The following is a 16,713-nucleotide window of genomic DNA, read 5'->3' as shown; positions in this document are numbered from 1 at the left end:
TTAATTCGTAGTCACCAAACCAAATTTTAACATCAAATTATTTGATTTCATGAGCAAAGAGTGCATACATTTGCATAAACCAGCATCAACACATAATTATTTCCATCTCCTTCATTATCTCTATTAGTAACGCAGCTACACATCAGGCTTTATTCTTACAGCATAGATGTTATTTAGTATATATAAGAGATTCCAAGCTAGTCAAACTGTATGTCTGCTGCTGGCTTCAGGCTCACATGGTTACCGAGGTATGTGTGCGTGCATGTGTGATGTCACCACAGGGAGCACGTGCTGAAGTATACTGCACCGGGCACCACATTTTGGGGAGACAACACCCGGGATTCCGTCACGTTCGTCGCCGTTACCGCCACACACCTAATCGAGCATGTCGGCCCTGCATCTTGCAGCACATCGGATTGATACAAGGCCAATTAGGCCCGAAACTGGTCGCATCATCGATCGAAATGCTCTTGGCAGCACAGCACCGCTCTTCATCCGATCGCACCTTAGCCTTACACCCTGATTGATTGGAATTTGTAGAGACCCCCCCACCCCCCCTTTAAAATCCTAATCCACTCCTAGCTGAGGGCTTTCCTGGTTAGACATTTGCTCTGGCTGTCTGTAAAGGAAAGACCTCTAGTCAGCTTGGGGTGACGTGTCAGCTGGTGTGTGCTTTGTCCACTAGTAGTCCTTGCACACTTCCTGCTGGTAGTCATATGGATGCAGTCTGCCCTAAGTAGCGCTGTCCATAAACTGTACGTTTTTCGGCTAGCTGCTCCCATCTATTAGTTTTGCATTTAATGTTAATGTATATGCACAGCTTCTGTTTTTGTGTACAAGGTGCGTTTGTTGTCTCAGCGCATCTCTGTAGGTATGGTGATGCGCTGTTCTACCTTCCTTTGACTTTTGTATTTTTAATTTCAGTTCATGTCGCACCCAGGTTATGCATAGTCATGGTTTTAATTAAGTTAGAGCTAGGGCCCCTCCCAGCTGAGAAGGATCTCATCGTGGTGGGAGGGTCGAGTATTTGATAATTTGCATGCAAGCTATTATAGTAACCAACATTCTCCAGTGGTAGTCAGGTGCATCTCAGTTGAATGCAGGGTGTGTACTTTGCCTACTAGTAGTCCTTCGTGCTGGTAGTCATTTGGGTGCAGTCTGCCCCAAGTAGCGCTGTCCATTGTTCACTGTGATTTTAAAATGGTGGCTTTTATAAGGGTGGAACAAACAAAGTCACCAGCAATTCAACACAATTCTGCAATAACTTCCTCTGATAAGCTCAGTGTGGTTGCTGAACAGTATTCCCAGCCAGATCATCACAGAACCTCTTGATGCAGCCCCCCACCCCCTTCCTATGGTGTCACCACCCCCTCCCTTTAGATTGTCAGCCTTTGGCAGGGCCCTCCCTCCTAATGTATCCTACCTGATTGTGCATCCTTTTTACAGAATTACATGAACTTGTATTATTAGGACTATTACTCCAGTGTATGATCTGGCATTGTGCACCTTAATACCTGTATTGTGTTGTCACTGACACCTATTACCATTGTCTGTAACCTTATTAATTGCAAAGTGCTGTATAAGATGTCAGCGCTACATAAATACAATTAATACAGCAGAGTGCCCAGTATCCGGCACCGGCGGGGATCGCCTGATGCATGTGCAACCGGCTGAAAAGGCACAACCCCCCCCCCCGCCCCCCTCAATACTTACCAAGCCTCTAGGGACATCTTGTAGCCTTTCTGCAGCTCATCGCGGCTTTCCTTTCGTTCTCCCTGCACGTATGCTGGCGTGTCACCTATCCCGCATCGCCAGCTTCCGTGAGCGGTGCCGGAAAGCCGCTAGGAGCTGCAGAAAGGCTACAAGACTTCACTTGAGGCTCTGTAAGCATTTTAATGCCTCCAAACCTGCCCACAACCACAGTCCTCGTTATCCATCAGGCATGCTGGTTTGTTGAAACTTCAGTTTGCCTGAGGTACAGATAATGGGGACTTAGCTCTAATTGCTAGTGTGTTAATCATAGGTGCTGTACACATGTACACAGCTAGGGGGCAGCACAGCTACAAAGCTTCACGTTACCATTGTTCAGCATGCAGCAGAGTACAGGTGTACAGGCCAGGATGGTATTTGCCCCGTGTCCTGCAGAACTAACATGAAGGTGAAATATAAGCATGACCCCAGGTAAATGGTGAGCATTAAACCGTACTTGAGATTTTTGTCCTCCAAAGGCATGTAGGTTCCGTCATACAGGTCCATGTCACCCAGAGGCACCTTGGCGAGGACACAGTCCGGGTCATCCTTGTAGTGTCTCTGCTCCAAGCCCGTGTCCCGATCTTCATTCTCCTCTATATGAATCTTCTGAGCAACTAAGTGCTTCTACGGCAAGAAGACAAAGACAAACAGGTGATGAGGAGGAGCCTTTATAGAAGAAGTCTGGCCAGTCCAGCTGATGTCCAAAGGGCCTCAGGATTCTACTTTACACTCATCACAAGAACTCAATCTTCCACTGCACTCTGTGGAGCTGCCCCATACAGCTTTCTCACATCAGTTATCACCCCTACTGCAGGACAAGCACACAATCTAACCTAGGGCATTCAGCTTCCGGCCAAGCTGTGCTCCTCTCCGAAGAGACTGAAACGCCTAGATAAAAAACTTCTGCATTCCTATAGATTGTAAGCTCACAAGGGCACGGCTCTCCCATCTGTAAGATGCTGAATGTTTGTTACCATATTTTCCGCTGTATAAGACGCTCCGGAATATAAGACGCACCTAGGTTTAGAGGACAAAAACATATACTAAACCTGGTGCGTCCATGTTCCAGGAGCAACCTGTAGAGGTTTCCCCCCAATCTGTGTCCTCTTCTGCCTCCAGTGTGTTCCCTCGTCCATCCCCAGTGTTACTTGCTCCCCTTGCGAGTCCGGTCTGTCCCCAATGTGTGTCATACTGCTTTGTGGACTACTAACTAACATACTGGCACCACTCCAATCTGTACCGAACACTGCTGCCCGTCTTTTTTTCCCGCTCTTCCTCTGTCAAGCTCTTCATTGGCTAGCAAATAACCAAGATCCAGTTTAAACTCTTCACCCTACCCTACAAACTCTACACAATGTCTCTTCCCCTTTCATCACCTCACTAGTTTTCAGATACCAACCCAATCGCAATCTCAGATCTGCACATGACCTGCTGTTGTCCTCTAGAATTACCTCCTCGTATTCATATATATACACAAGATTTCTCATGTGCTTCACCCATCCTCTGAAATACCCACAACTGCAGCACATGCATAGCCGCAGCCCATCAGTGATTACCACAAGCCACAACTGCAGCACATGCACAGCAGCAGCCCATCAGTAATTACCACAAGCCACAACTGCAGCACATGCACAGCGGCAGTCCATCAGTGATTACCACAAGCCCCAACTGCAGCACATGCACAGCGGCAGCCCATCAGTGATTACCACAAGCCACAACTGCAGCACATGCACAGCAGCAGTCCATCAGTGATTACCACAAGCCACACCTGCAGCACATGCACAGCGGCAGTCCATCAGTGATTTCCAGAAGCCACAACTGCAGCACATGCACAGCGGCAGTCCATCAGTGATCACCACAAGCCACAACTGCGGCACATGCACAGCGGCAGTCCATCAGTGATTACCACAAGCCACAACTGCAGCACATGCACAGCAGCAGCCCATCAGTGATTACCACAAGCCACAACTGCAGTACATGCACAGTGGCAGTCCATCAGTGATTACCACAAGCCACAACTGCAGCACATGCACAGCAGCAGTCCATCAGTGATTACCACAAGCCACACCTGCAGCACATGCACAGCGGCAGTCCATCAGTGATTTCCAGAAGCCACAACTGCAGCACATGCACAGCGGCAGTCCATCAGTGATCACCACAAGCCACAACTGCGGCACATGCACAGCGGCAGTCCATCAGTGATTACCACAAGCCACAACTGCAGCACATGCACAGCAGCAGCCCATCAGTGATTACCACAAGCCACAACTGCAGCACATGCACAGTGGCAGTCCATCAGTGATTACCACAAGCCACAATTGCAGCACAGGCACAGCGGCAGCCCATCAATGATTACCACAAGCCTCAACTGCAGCACATGCACAGCGGCAGTCCATCAGTGATTACCACAAGCCACAACTGCAGCACATGCACAGCTGCAGTCCATCAGTGATTACTACAAGCCACAACTGCGGCACATGCACAGCGGCAGCCCATCAGTGATTACCACAAGCCACAACTGCAGCACATGCACAGCTGCAGTCCATCAGTGATTACTACAAGCCACAACTGCAGCACATGCACAGCTGCAGTCCATCAGTGATTACTACAAGCCACAACTGCGGCACATGCACAGCGGCAGCCCATCAGTGATTACCACAAGCCACAACTGCAGCACATGCACAGCGGCAGTCCATCAGTGATTACTACAAGCCACAACTGCAGCACATGCACAGCGGCAGTCCATCAGTGATTACCACAAGCCTCAACTGCAGCACATGCACAGCGGCAGTCTATCAGTGATTACCACAAGCCACAACTGCAGCACATGCACAGCGGCAGCCCATCAGTGATTACCACAGGCCACAACTGCAGCACATGCACAGCGGCAGTCCATCAGTGATTACCACAAGCCACACCTGCAGCACAGGCACAGCGGCAGTCCATCAGTGATTACCACAAGCCACAACTGCAGCACATGCACAGCGGCAGTCCATCAGTGATTACCACAGGCCACAACTGCAGCACATGCACAGCGGCAGTCCATCAGTGATTACCACAAGCCACAACTGCAGCACATGCACAGCGGCAGTCCATCAGTGATTACCACAAGCCACAACTGCAGCACATGCACAGCGGCAGTCCATCAGTGATTACCACAAGCCACAACTGCAGCAGTTGCACAGCGGCAGTCCATCAGTGATTACCACAAGCCTCAACTGCAGCACATGCACAGCGGCAGTCCATCAGTGATTACCACAAGCCTCAACTGCAGCACATGCACAGCGGCAGCCCATCAGTGATTACCACAAGCCACAACTGCAGCACATGCACAGCAGCAGTCCATCAGTGATTACCACAAGCCTCAACTGCAGCACATCCACAGCAGCAGTCCACTAATGATTACCACAAGCCATAACCGCTGCACTTGCACAGTAGCAATCCATCATTGATTACTACAGGCCACAACTGCAGCACATGCACAGCGGCAGTCCATCAGTGATTACCACAAGCCACAACTGCAGCAGTTGCACAGCGGCAGTCCATCAGTGATTACCACAAGCCTCAACTGCAGCACATGCACAGTGGCAGTCCATCAGTGATTACCACAAGCCACAACTGCAGCAGTTGCACAGCGGCAGTCCATCAGTGATTACCACAAGCCACAACTGCAGCACATGCACAGCGGCAGTCCATCAGTGATTACCACAAGCCACAACTGCAGCACATGCACAGCGGCAGTCCATCAGTGATTACCACAAGCCACAACTGCAGCACATGCACAGTGGCAGTCCATCAGTGATTACCACAAGCCACAACTGCAGCACATGCACAGCGGCAGTCCATCAGTGATTACCACAAGCCACAACTGCAGCACATGCACATCAGCAGTCCATCAGTGATTACCACAAGCCACAACTGCAGCGCATGTACAGCGGCAGTCCATCAGTGATTACCACAAGCCACAACTGCAGCGCATGCACAGCGGCAGTCCATCAGTGATTACCACAGGCCACAACTGCAGCACATGCACAGCGGCAGTCCATCAGTGATTACTACAAGCAACAGCTGCAGCACATGCACAGCGGCAGTCCATCAGTGATTACCACAAGCCACAACTGCAGCACATGCACATCAGCAGTCCATCAGTGATTACCACAAGCCACAACTGCAGCACATGCACATCAGCAGTCCATCAGTGATTACCACAAGCCACAACTGCAGCGCATGTACAGCGGCAGTCCATCAGTGATTACCACAAGCCACAACTGCAGCACATGCACAGCGGCAGTCCATCAGTGATTACCACAGGCCACAACTGCAGCACATGCACAGCGGCAGTCCATCAGTGATTACCACAAGCCACAACTGCAGCACATGCACATCAGCAGTCCATCAGTGATTACCACAAGCCACAACTGCAGCACATGCACATCAGCAGTCCATCAGTGATTACCACAAGCCTCAACTGCAGCACATCCACAGCAGCAGTCCACTAATGATTACCACAAGCCATAACCGCTGCACTTGCACAGTAGCAATCCATCATTGATTACTACAGGCCACAACTGCAGCACATGCACAGCGGCAGTCCATCAGTGATTACCACAAGCCACAACTGCAGCAGTTGCACAGCGGCAGTCCATCAGTGATTACCACAAGCCTCAACTGCAGCACATGCACAGTGGCAGTCCATCAGTGATTACCACAAGCCACAACTGCAGCACATGCACAGCGGCAGTCCATCAGTGATTACCACAAGCCACAACTGCAGCACATGCACAGCGGCAGTCCATCAGTGATTACCACAAGCCACAACTGCAGCACATGCACAGTGGCAGTCCATCAGTGATTACCACAAGCCACAACTGCAGCACATGCACAGCGGCAGTCCATCAGTGATTACCACAAGCCACAACTGCAGCACATGCACATCAGCAGTCCATCAGTGATTACCACAAGCCACAACTGCAGCGCATGTACAGCGGCAGTCCATCAGTGATTACCACAAGCCACAACTGCAGCGCATGCACAGCGGCAGTCCATCAGTGATTACCACAAGCCACAACTGCAGCACATGCACAGCGGCAGTCCATCAGTGATTACCACAGGCCACAACTGCAGCACATGCACAGCGGCAGTCCATCAGTGATTACCACAAGCCACAACTGCAGCACATGCACATCAGCAGTCCATCAGTGATTACCACAAGCCACAACTGCAGCACATGCACATCAGCAGTCCATCAGTGATTACCACAAGCCACAACTGCAGCGCATGCACAGCGGCAGTCCATCAGTGATTACCACAAGCCACAACTGCAGCACATGCACAGCGGCAGTCCATCAGTGATTACCACAGGCCACAACTGCAGCACATGCACAGCGGCAGTCCATCAGTGATTACTACAAGCAACAGCTGCAGCACATGCACAGCAGCATTCCATCAGTGATGACCACAAGCCACAACTGCAGCACATGCACAGTGGCAGTCCATCAGTGATTACCACAAGCCACAACTGCAGCACATGCACAGCGGCAGTCCATCAGTGATTACCACAAGCCACAACTGCAGCACATGCACAGCGGCAGCCCATCAGTGATTACCACAAGCCACAACTGCAGCACATGCACAGCGGCAGCCCATCAGTGATTACCACAAGCCACAACTGCAGCACATGCACAGCGGAAGTCCATCAGAGATTACCACAAGCCACAACTGCAGCACATGCACAGCGGCAGCCCATCAGAGATTACCACAAGCCACAACTGCAGCACATGCACAGCGGCAGTCCATCAGTGATTACCACAAGCCACAACTGCAGCACATGCACAACGGCAGTCCATCAGTGATTACTACAAGCAACAGCTGCAGCACATGCACAGCGGCAGTCCATCAGTGATTACCACAAGCCACAACTGCAGCACATGCACAACGGCAGTCCATCAGTGATTACTACAAGCAACAGCTGCAGCACATGCACAGCAGCATTCCATCAGTGATGACCACAAGCCACAACTGCAGCACATGCACAGTGGCAGTCCATCAGTGATTACCACAAGCCACAACTGCAGCACATGCACAGCGGCAGTCCATCAGTGATTACCACAAGCCACAACTGCAGCACATGCACAGCGGCAGCCCATCAGTGATTACCACAAGCCACAACTGCAGCACATGCACAGCGGCAGCCCATCAGTGATTACCACAAGCCACAACTGCAGCACATGCACAGCGGAAGTCCATCAGAGATTACCACAAGCCACAACTGCAGCACATGCACAGCGGCAGCCCATCAGTGATTACCACAAGCCACAACTGCAGCACATGCACAGCGGCAGTCTATCAGTGATTACCACAAGCCACAACTGCGGCACATGCACAGCAGCAGTCCATCAGTGATCACCACAAGCCACAACTGCAGCACAGTCACAGCGGCAGTCCATCAGTGATTACCACAAGCAACAGCTGCAGCACATGCACAGCGGCAGCCCATCAGTGATTACCACAAGCCACAACTGCAGCAGTTGCACAGTGGCAGTCCATCAGAGATTACCACAAGCCACAACTGCAGCACATGCACAGCGGCAGTCCATCAGTGATTACCACAGGCCACAACTGCAGCACATGCACAGCGGCAGTCCATCAGTGATTACCACAGGCCACAACTGCAGCACATGCACAGCGGCAGTCCATCAGTGATTACTACAAGCAACAGCTGCAGCACATGCACAGCAGCATTCCATCAGTGATTACCACAAGCCACAACTGCAGCACAGTCACAGCGGCAGCCCATCAGTGATTACCACAAGCTACAACTGCAGCACATGCACAGCGGCAGTCCATCAGTGATTACCACAGGCCACAACTGCAGCACATGCACAGCGGCAGCCCATCAGTGATTACCACAGGCCACAACTGCAGCACATGCACAGCGGCAGTCCATCAGTGATTACTACAAGCAACAGCTGCAGCACATGCACAGCAGCATTCCATCAGTGATTACCACAAGCCACAACTGCAGCACAGGCACAGCGGCAGTCCATCAGTGATTACCACAAGCTACAACTGCAGCACATGCACAGCGGCAGTCCATCAGTGATTACCACAGGCCACAACTGCAGCACATGCACAGCGGCAGCCCATCAGTGATTACCACAGGCCACAACTGCAGCACATGCACAGCGGCAGCCCATCAGTGATTACCACAAGCCACACCTGCAGCACATGCACAGCGGCAGTCCATCAGTGATTACCACAAGCCACAACTGCAGCACATGCACAGTGGCAGTCCATCAGTGATTACCACAAGCCACAACTGCAGCACATGCACAGTGGCAGTCCATCGCGTACATTTGAAATCGGCGCCGGTAGACTTGGGCGCAGGATACAGCGGTATATGGCTGATCCTGCTTCTGCACAAGTCCGGGCCGATTTAATTACTATTCCCCCTCCAGGCCGACATGGATAGTGGGGGAATGAAATAATTCGGCTTCCAGCGATTGCTGGAGGCCGAATTATTATGTTTTTAAGCAACTTCGGCTCTGTCTTCTGACGGAGCCGACGTTACTCACTGAGCGCTTCAATAGGAATGATTCCTATTGAAGTCTATGGAGGCGCCGGCTGCGCCCAAATCTAGCAGCGCTGAAAAGCACTGCTCCGCAGTCCATCAGTGATTACCACAAGCCACAACTGCAGCACATGCACAGTGGCAGTCCATCAGTGATTACCACAAGCCACAACTGCAGCACATGCACAGCGGCAGTCCATCAGTGATTACCACAAAGCTGCCAATTAAATGCATATCAGAGTCCTCCTTAGTGAGCCAAACAGAACACTGCTTGACCAGTCGTAATATCTTGCGTACATTATCCTCAGTGTCCAGCAAAATTGTAATCAGCAGCAACACATAATGCTTCTAAATGCATGGCTCCACACATTGCAACATCAAAATCTTCTACACTGCTGTGCTAAACCTCAGGACAGCATATCCCACTAAGCTCATCCAAGTCAAAGAGTCAGAGTACAATGTGTTCGTCACACTCAGGCAGGCGGTGTGGGATCTACCAAAAAGTTCTTTATGATCTACCTTAATAGGCACCCCTGCACTACACAAAACATACATGACTTTGATAGGGATTCGATTGGGAGCCCCTCCGAGGGACACTTAAAATTCAAGACAATATACTCTGTACACTGCAGCGGAAGATGTCAGCACTATATAAATACTAAATAATCCTTGATGCCAGTAACTCTATAGCAGATAATGTATAGACCCATCTAAGAAAGCCTCCTGCAAACTCATCATCAAGTCAGCCTTTCATTTCTGGATGCCAGGAACTCTATAGCATATAATGTACTGACCGATCTGGGAAAAACCCCTGCAAACTCAGCATCAGTCAGGCTTTCAGTTCTGGATGTAAGGAACTCTATAGCATTCATCTTTCTTCGATGCTCCTCTCTGTCAAGCTCTTCATTGGCTACCAATTAACCAGAGAATCCAGTTCAAACTCTTAACCCTAACCTACAAAGCTCTCCACAACCTCTCTCACCTATACATCTCCACGCTGGTCTCTAGATACCAATCCAACCGCAATCTCAGATCTGCACATGGCCTTTTGTCCTCCTCCAGAATCACCTCGTCACATTCATGTATACAAGATTTTGCATGTGCTTCACCTCTCCTCTGTATCCCCTTGCCAACACATTACTCTCCAACCTTTGATATCTTTAAATGCTCCCTCAAAACTCACTTTTTCCGACAGGCATACGCTCTATCTTAGGCCATTACCCCTTTAACCTACAGCCAAGTTGCTAGTTGGTATGTTTATTGTATACTACCCCACCTCTATTCCTTTACATTGTAAGCTCACAAGGGCAGGGCTCTCTGCCACTCCCACTCTTTTGTGTCTTGGGGTTTGTTATACATTTTGTTGATCATGATACTTTTGTCACTAATCACAAATTTTGTATCAATTCTGTATTTCGTATATCGGTGTAATCCATTGTCTGTATTATTATGCATCCCATGTTTGTTTCTTACTTTGTACAGCGCCACTAAATATGTTGGTGCTTTATAAATCAATAATAATAATAATATAGACCCATCTGGGAAAACCCCACGCAAACTCAGCATGAGTCAGCCTTTCAGTTCTGGATGCCAGAAGCTCTAAGTTATTTATTTTGTAGACCCATCTTAAGAAGGCTACGCTCTTTTTGTAATAAATAGGGAATGCAATTCTATTTATGGGACCTGAGCAACTGAGGTGAATGGCCAGAGCTCTTCTTAGAGAAATAAAAGTTGTACAGAAGAAAAATCACCTCCAGCTCCTTGAGGTAGCCGACAGTGGTCTCTTGTCTCATTAATATCACCAAATCGTGAGGGTGCTTTAGGTTCATCGGTGAGTCCACCTAGAAGACAATGCAAGGAAAACAAACTTAGGATTTCCAACACAACTCTCAGAACACTCAAAGCTTAAAGAGAACCCGAGGTGGGTTTGAAGATTATTATCTGCATACAGAGGCTGGATCTGCCTATACAGCCCAGCCTCTGTTGCTATCCCAAACCCCCCTAAGGTCCCCCTGCACTCTGCAATCCCTCATAAATCACAGCCACGCTGCTGAAAAACAGCTTGTCAGAGCTGACTGTGTTTATCTCGATAGTGTCAGTCTGCTGCTCTCCCCGCCTCCTGCAGAATTCCAGTCCCCGCCTGCATCCCTTCCCTCCCTGCTGATTGGAGGGAAGGGACGGGGGCAGGGACCGGAGCTATGCAAGAGGCGGGGGAGCAGCTGAGACTGACACTACAGATGTAAACACAGCCTCACAGCATGGCTGTAATTTATGAGGGATTGCAGAGTGCAGGGGGACCTTAGTGGGGTTTGGGATAGCAACAGAGGCTGGGCTGTATAGGCAGATCCAGCTTCTGTATGCAGATAACATTCTTTAAACACACCTCGGGTTCTCTTTAAGCTACAACCACTTATAATGAGGATGAAAATGGTTTCTAAATACCAGCATGACAAACAGGGTCGCACGGTGGCGTACATTTGAATACGGCGCTGGTAGACTTGGGCGCAGGATCCAGCTGTTAAATGGCTGGTCCTGCTTCTGCACAAGTCCGGGGCGTTTTAATTACTATTCCCCCTCCAGGCCGACATGGATAGTGGGGGAATGAAATAATTCGGCTTCCAGCGATTGCTGGAGGCCGAATTATTGTGTTTTTTAAACAACTTCGGCTCCGTCTTCTGACGGAGCCGACCTTCCTCACTGAGCGCCGCTATAGACTGATTCCTATTACAGTCTATGGCGGCGCTGGCTGCGCCCAAAGCTAGCAGCGCTGAAAAGCACTGCTCCGCGCACGGTGGCCTAGTGTTTAGTGCTCTTCCATGCAGTGCTGGGTCCTGGTCCGAATCCCAGCCAGGGCACTATTTGCATAGAGTTTGTATGTTCTCCCCGTGTCTGTGTGGGTTTCCTCATGAAACTCTGGTTTCCTCCCACATCCCGAAAACATACTGATAGGTTAACTGGCTTCCCTCTAAAATTGGCCCTAGACTACAATACATGCATAGACATGTTAACATGGTAGGGATTAGATTGTGAGCCTCTCCGAGGGACAGTTCGTGACAAGACAATGTAGTCAGTACATCGCTACAGAAGATGTCAGCGCTATATAAATACTAAAATAATAATATTCTAAACGATACATGCACACACACAATAGATGTCCTTTCCTCACCACATGAGACCCCACGGCATCTCCTGTCACAAATCACCTTCCCCACCACAGAAGCCCCTCCATACCCTCTCCTGTCACATATGCCCCCCCTCCTCTTTACCACAGGGGCCCCTCCATCCCCCATCCCCCATCCCCTCTTCTGTCACATATCCGTCCCCCCTTCCTCTTTACCACAGGGGCCCCTCCAGTCACATGACCCCCTCCTTACCACAGGAGCCCCACCCCCAATTCCCTATCCTGTTATATATCCCCCCCCCCCCTCCTCCTCTTTACCACGGGAGTCATCCACCCCCCGGAGCAGTGCTTTTTGGCGCTGCTAGATTTGGGCGCAGCCAGTGCCGCCATAGACTATAATAGAAATCAGTCTATAGCGGCGCTCAGTGAGAAACGGCGGCGCCGGCCGAAGACGGAGTTGAGGTTGCTTAAAAAAAATCACAATAACTCGGCCTCCAGCAATAGCTGGAAGCCGAATTATTTCATTCCCTACCATCCATAGCGGCCTGGAGGGGGAATAGTAATTAACCACTTGCCGACTGCGCACTCATAACGCGCGTCGGCAAAGTGGCAGCTGCCGGCTAATTAATCAGGAAACAGCCGCTCGCGCGAGCGGCTGCTTCCTGTCAGTTCACGGCGGGGGGCTCCGTGAATAGCCTGCGGGCCGCCGATCGCGGCTCGCAGGCTAAATGTAAACACAAGAGGAAATAATCCGCTTTGTTTACATTTGTACAACGCTGCTAACAGTAGCAGCGTTGTACTAGATCAGCAATCAAGGGCCAATAAGCGGCCGGGGATCGCTGTCATATGACAGGCAGGAGCCTGTTAGAGGCTGCACAGGACAGATCCGTTCCTGTGCAGCCTCCGATCTCCGGGGAAGGGAGGGAGGAGAGGGAGAATCCTGCGGTGGAGGGGGCTTTGAGGTTCCCCCGCCAGCCACACGCAGGTAGGAGCGATCAGACCCCCCCCAGCACATCATCCCCCTAGTGGGGGAAAAAGAAGGGCGATCTGGTCGCTCTGCCTGGTGTTTGATCTGTGCTGGGGGCTGTAGAGCCCGCCCAGCACAGATCAGCGAAATTAGCGCTGGTCCTTAAGGGGGGGGGGGGGGTAAAGGCTGGGTCATCAAGTGGTTAACACGGCTCGGACTTGTGCAGAAGCAGGATCAGCCTTATACCGGCTGTGTCCTGTGCCAAAGTCTCCCAGTGCCGATTTCAAATGTACTCTCCACCCCCTCTCCTGTCACATGTCTCTCTGCTCACCACAGGAGCATCCTGCTCATCCCCTCTCCTGTCATTACAGTAGCCCCCACCCCAACACAGGAGGCCCATTCCCTTCTCCTGTCACATGTCCCCCTGCCCACCACAGGAGCCCCACCCCCTCACTGGTCATATATCCCCTTCCCCACCACAGGAGCCACACCCCCTCACCTGTCATATATCCCCTTCCCCACCACAGGAGCCCCTACCCTGTCATATATCCCCTTCCCCACCACAGGAGCTCCACCCCCTCACCTGTAATATATCCCCTTCCCCACCACAGGAGCTCCACCCCCTCACCTGTCATATCCCCTTCCCCACTACAGGAGCTCCACCCCCTCACCTGTCATATATCCCCTTCCCCACTACAGGAGCTCCACCCCCTCACCTGTCATATCCCCTTCCCCACCACAGGAGCCCCACCCCCTTACCTGTCATATATCCCCTTCCACACCACAGGAGCCCCACCCCCTCACCTGTCATATATCCCCTTCCCCACCACAGGAGCCCCACCCCCTCACCTGTCATATATCCCCTTCCCCACCACAGGAGCCCCACCCCCTCACCTGTCATATATCCCCTTCCCCACCACAGGAGCCCCACCCCCTCACCTGTCATATATCCCCTTCCCCACCACAGGAGCCCCACACCCTCACCTGTCATATATCCCCTTCCCCACCCCCTCACCTGTCATATATCCCCTACCCCACCACAGGAGCCCCACCCCCTCCTCTGTCATATATCCCCTTCCCCACCACAGGAGCCCCTCCATTCTCTCCTCTTTACCACAGATGCCCCTCCATCCCTTCTCCTGTCACATGTCCCCCTGCCCACCACAGGAGCCCCACCCCCTCTCCTGTCACATATTCCCCCCCCCTTTACCACAGGGGCCCCTCCTTCCACACTCCTGTCACCACAGAAGCCCCTTCATCCCACTCCTGTCACAACTGGAGGGCCTTCATCCCCTCTGTATCGCATGATGATGTCCCGCCAGGGTCTCACCTGCTGCTGGATCTTGCCGTCCTCTGTCACTACCCAGTGTGTGGTGGCCTGTGAGGGACACACGTGGCAGAGCAGGTAGAGCACCCCCAACAGGGATACCCCCATCCCGCTCCTGCTCTCCGCCATCATTCCCCGTGACGTCACACGCCGGAGTGCGCACACCGGAATAGGAAGCGGCACCGCCATGTCAGTAGAGACAGCAGCTCAGCAGCTACTTCCGTGTCAGTATATAGCCTACTACACCTAGAATGCAGACGTTCCCTAAACGCGATGACATCACGCTAGCGCCGCATTATGCAGGCGCAATAGCATTTTCTGTCAAGGAAACAGCTGATTAAACCAGATGGGCACACACAGTTTTGCGCTATAAATTGCTCCGCCCACCCGGTGTAGTGACATTTTTTGCAACTGGTTGCACTTATTTATTATAGGTATATATCAGAAAGCGCAACCTAACCATTGACTTCAACCTATAACCTATCTGTATTAGAAAATGCAACCCAACCAAACCCTATCCTCACACAGAACCCTTCCCTCTTGCTTAGGGCCGGGCCGAGGCATAGGCTGGAGAGGCTCCAGCCTCAGGGTGCAGTGTAGGAGGGGGCGCACAATTAATTCAGCTGTCATTCCTAATTGTGTTTGAAGCAGAAAGAAATAAGAAAAGGGTATACATAGCAGTGACTTCAAGCCCGATAACTAGATATTAAGGTGTTGGGGAGGTTGTGGACCCTGTGGCCCTCTTAGTCTAACAGCAATCAGTGTGTGACAGCTGGGGTGGGAGGGATGGAGGGGCGCACTTTGGTGTCTCAGCCTTGGGTGCAGGAGGACCTTGTCCCAGCTCTGCTCTTGCTCAACCAATAACCCCCCCCCCCCCCTGGAGGGAACAATCCCCCCCTCTTGCTCAACGAATAAACCCCCCCCCCAGGGAACAATCCCCCCTCTTGCTCAACTAATAACTCCCCCCTGGAGGGAACAATACCCCGCTAGCTCAACTAATAACCCCCACTTGAGGGAACAATACCCCTCTTGATCAACTAATAACCCCCCTTCCTGGAGAGAACAATCTCCCTCTTGCTCAACTAACACCCCCTCCCCCCCCCCCCCCCTAAAGGAAACAATCCCCCTGTCACGGAACAGCCGTGAAAAACGCGGGCGAATCGGGAAGATTTGCGGCGTCAATTTTATTGCTTCCTGGTTAGATTTGCACAGTCATTGCAGCGAACAGAATGAAATTCCTTCTTTTACAAGACAGGTTTTTTTTTTTTTTAATTTTACCAAATGGCAGGAAGCCCTCAGCACAGCAGGAACATGTCCCAGGCACCCAGCTGTGCTAAGGGCTCATCCATCAGATGAAGTAAGATAAGTAGCCTGACAGAACCAATTTAGAGGAGAGAGAGTAAGGCCACATACAGACATCAGACCATAGTCTTTGGAAAATGAAAGATCACAGACCAATCTTACCACCCTTCATGTAGTATGAGAGCCATACTCTACACAGTCTTTTCTATGGAGCTGAACTCCACATCAGACAGAAATCTTTGCAAGATGCTGCACACACAGATGCTGTACAGACACAAAAGATCAGTATCTGCAAAAGATCTGTTCCTGCCAAAAATCCAAACCTGCAAATTGCAATGATAGTCTATGAGATCTGCAGATCATCATACACACATGATTTAACTGACATTCATCTGCAGATCTGCAGATCTGAAAATCCATCCTGGTGGATCTGATCTGCAGATGAATGTCAGTTAAATCATGTGTGTATGATGATCTGCAGATCTCATAGACTATCATTGCAATTTGCAGGAATGGATTTTTGGCAGGAACAGATCTTTTGCAGATACTGATCTTTTGTGTCTGTACAGCATCTGTGTGTGCAGCATCTTGCAAAGATTTTTTCCTGATGTGGAGTTTAGCTCCATAGAAAAGACTGTGTAGAGTATTGCTCTTATACTACAGGAAGGGTGGTA

At 50.8% G+C, this 16,713-nt stretch overlaps 1 protein-coding gene across 1 annotated transcript in view; it reads right to left on the bottom strand.

The window, feature by feature from the left end:
* The window catches only part of TTC17 (tetratricopeptide repeat domain 17), a 152,488-nt gene extending 137,502 nt beyond the window's left edge, over positions 1–14,986 (bottom strand). Inside the window, exons 1-3 of the mRNA XM_068261821.1 lie at positions 14,741–14,986; positions 11,074–11,163; positions 2,207–2,376 (exon numbers count right to left, since the gene is read on the bottom strand). Coding sequence (XP_068117922.1) covers positions 2,207–2,376; positions 11,074–11,163; positions 14,741–14,926 — 446 coding nt within the window. The 5' untranslated portion in view covers positions 14,927–14,986. The remainder of the gene's footprint in view (positions 1–2,206; positions 2,377–11,073; positions 11,164–14,740) is intronic.
* Between the last annotated feature and the right edge of the window lie 1,727 nt (positions 14,987–16,713).

This window comes from Hyperolius riggenbachi, chromosome 11, assembly GCF_040937935.1.
Source record: "Hyperolius riggenbachi isolate aHypRig1 chromosome 11, aHypRig1.pri, whole genome shotgun sequence".
Lineage (NCBI taxonomy): Eukaryota > Metazoa > Chordata > Amphibia > Anura > Hyperoliidae > Hyperolius > Hyperolius riggenbachi.
This window is presented reverse-complemented; position numbering and strand designations above follow the sequence as displayed.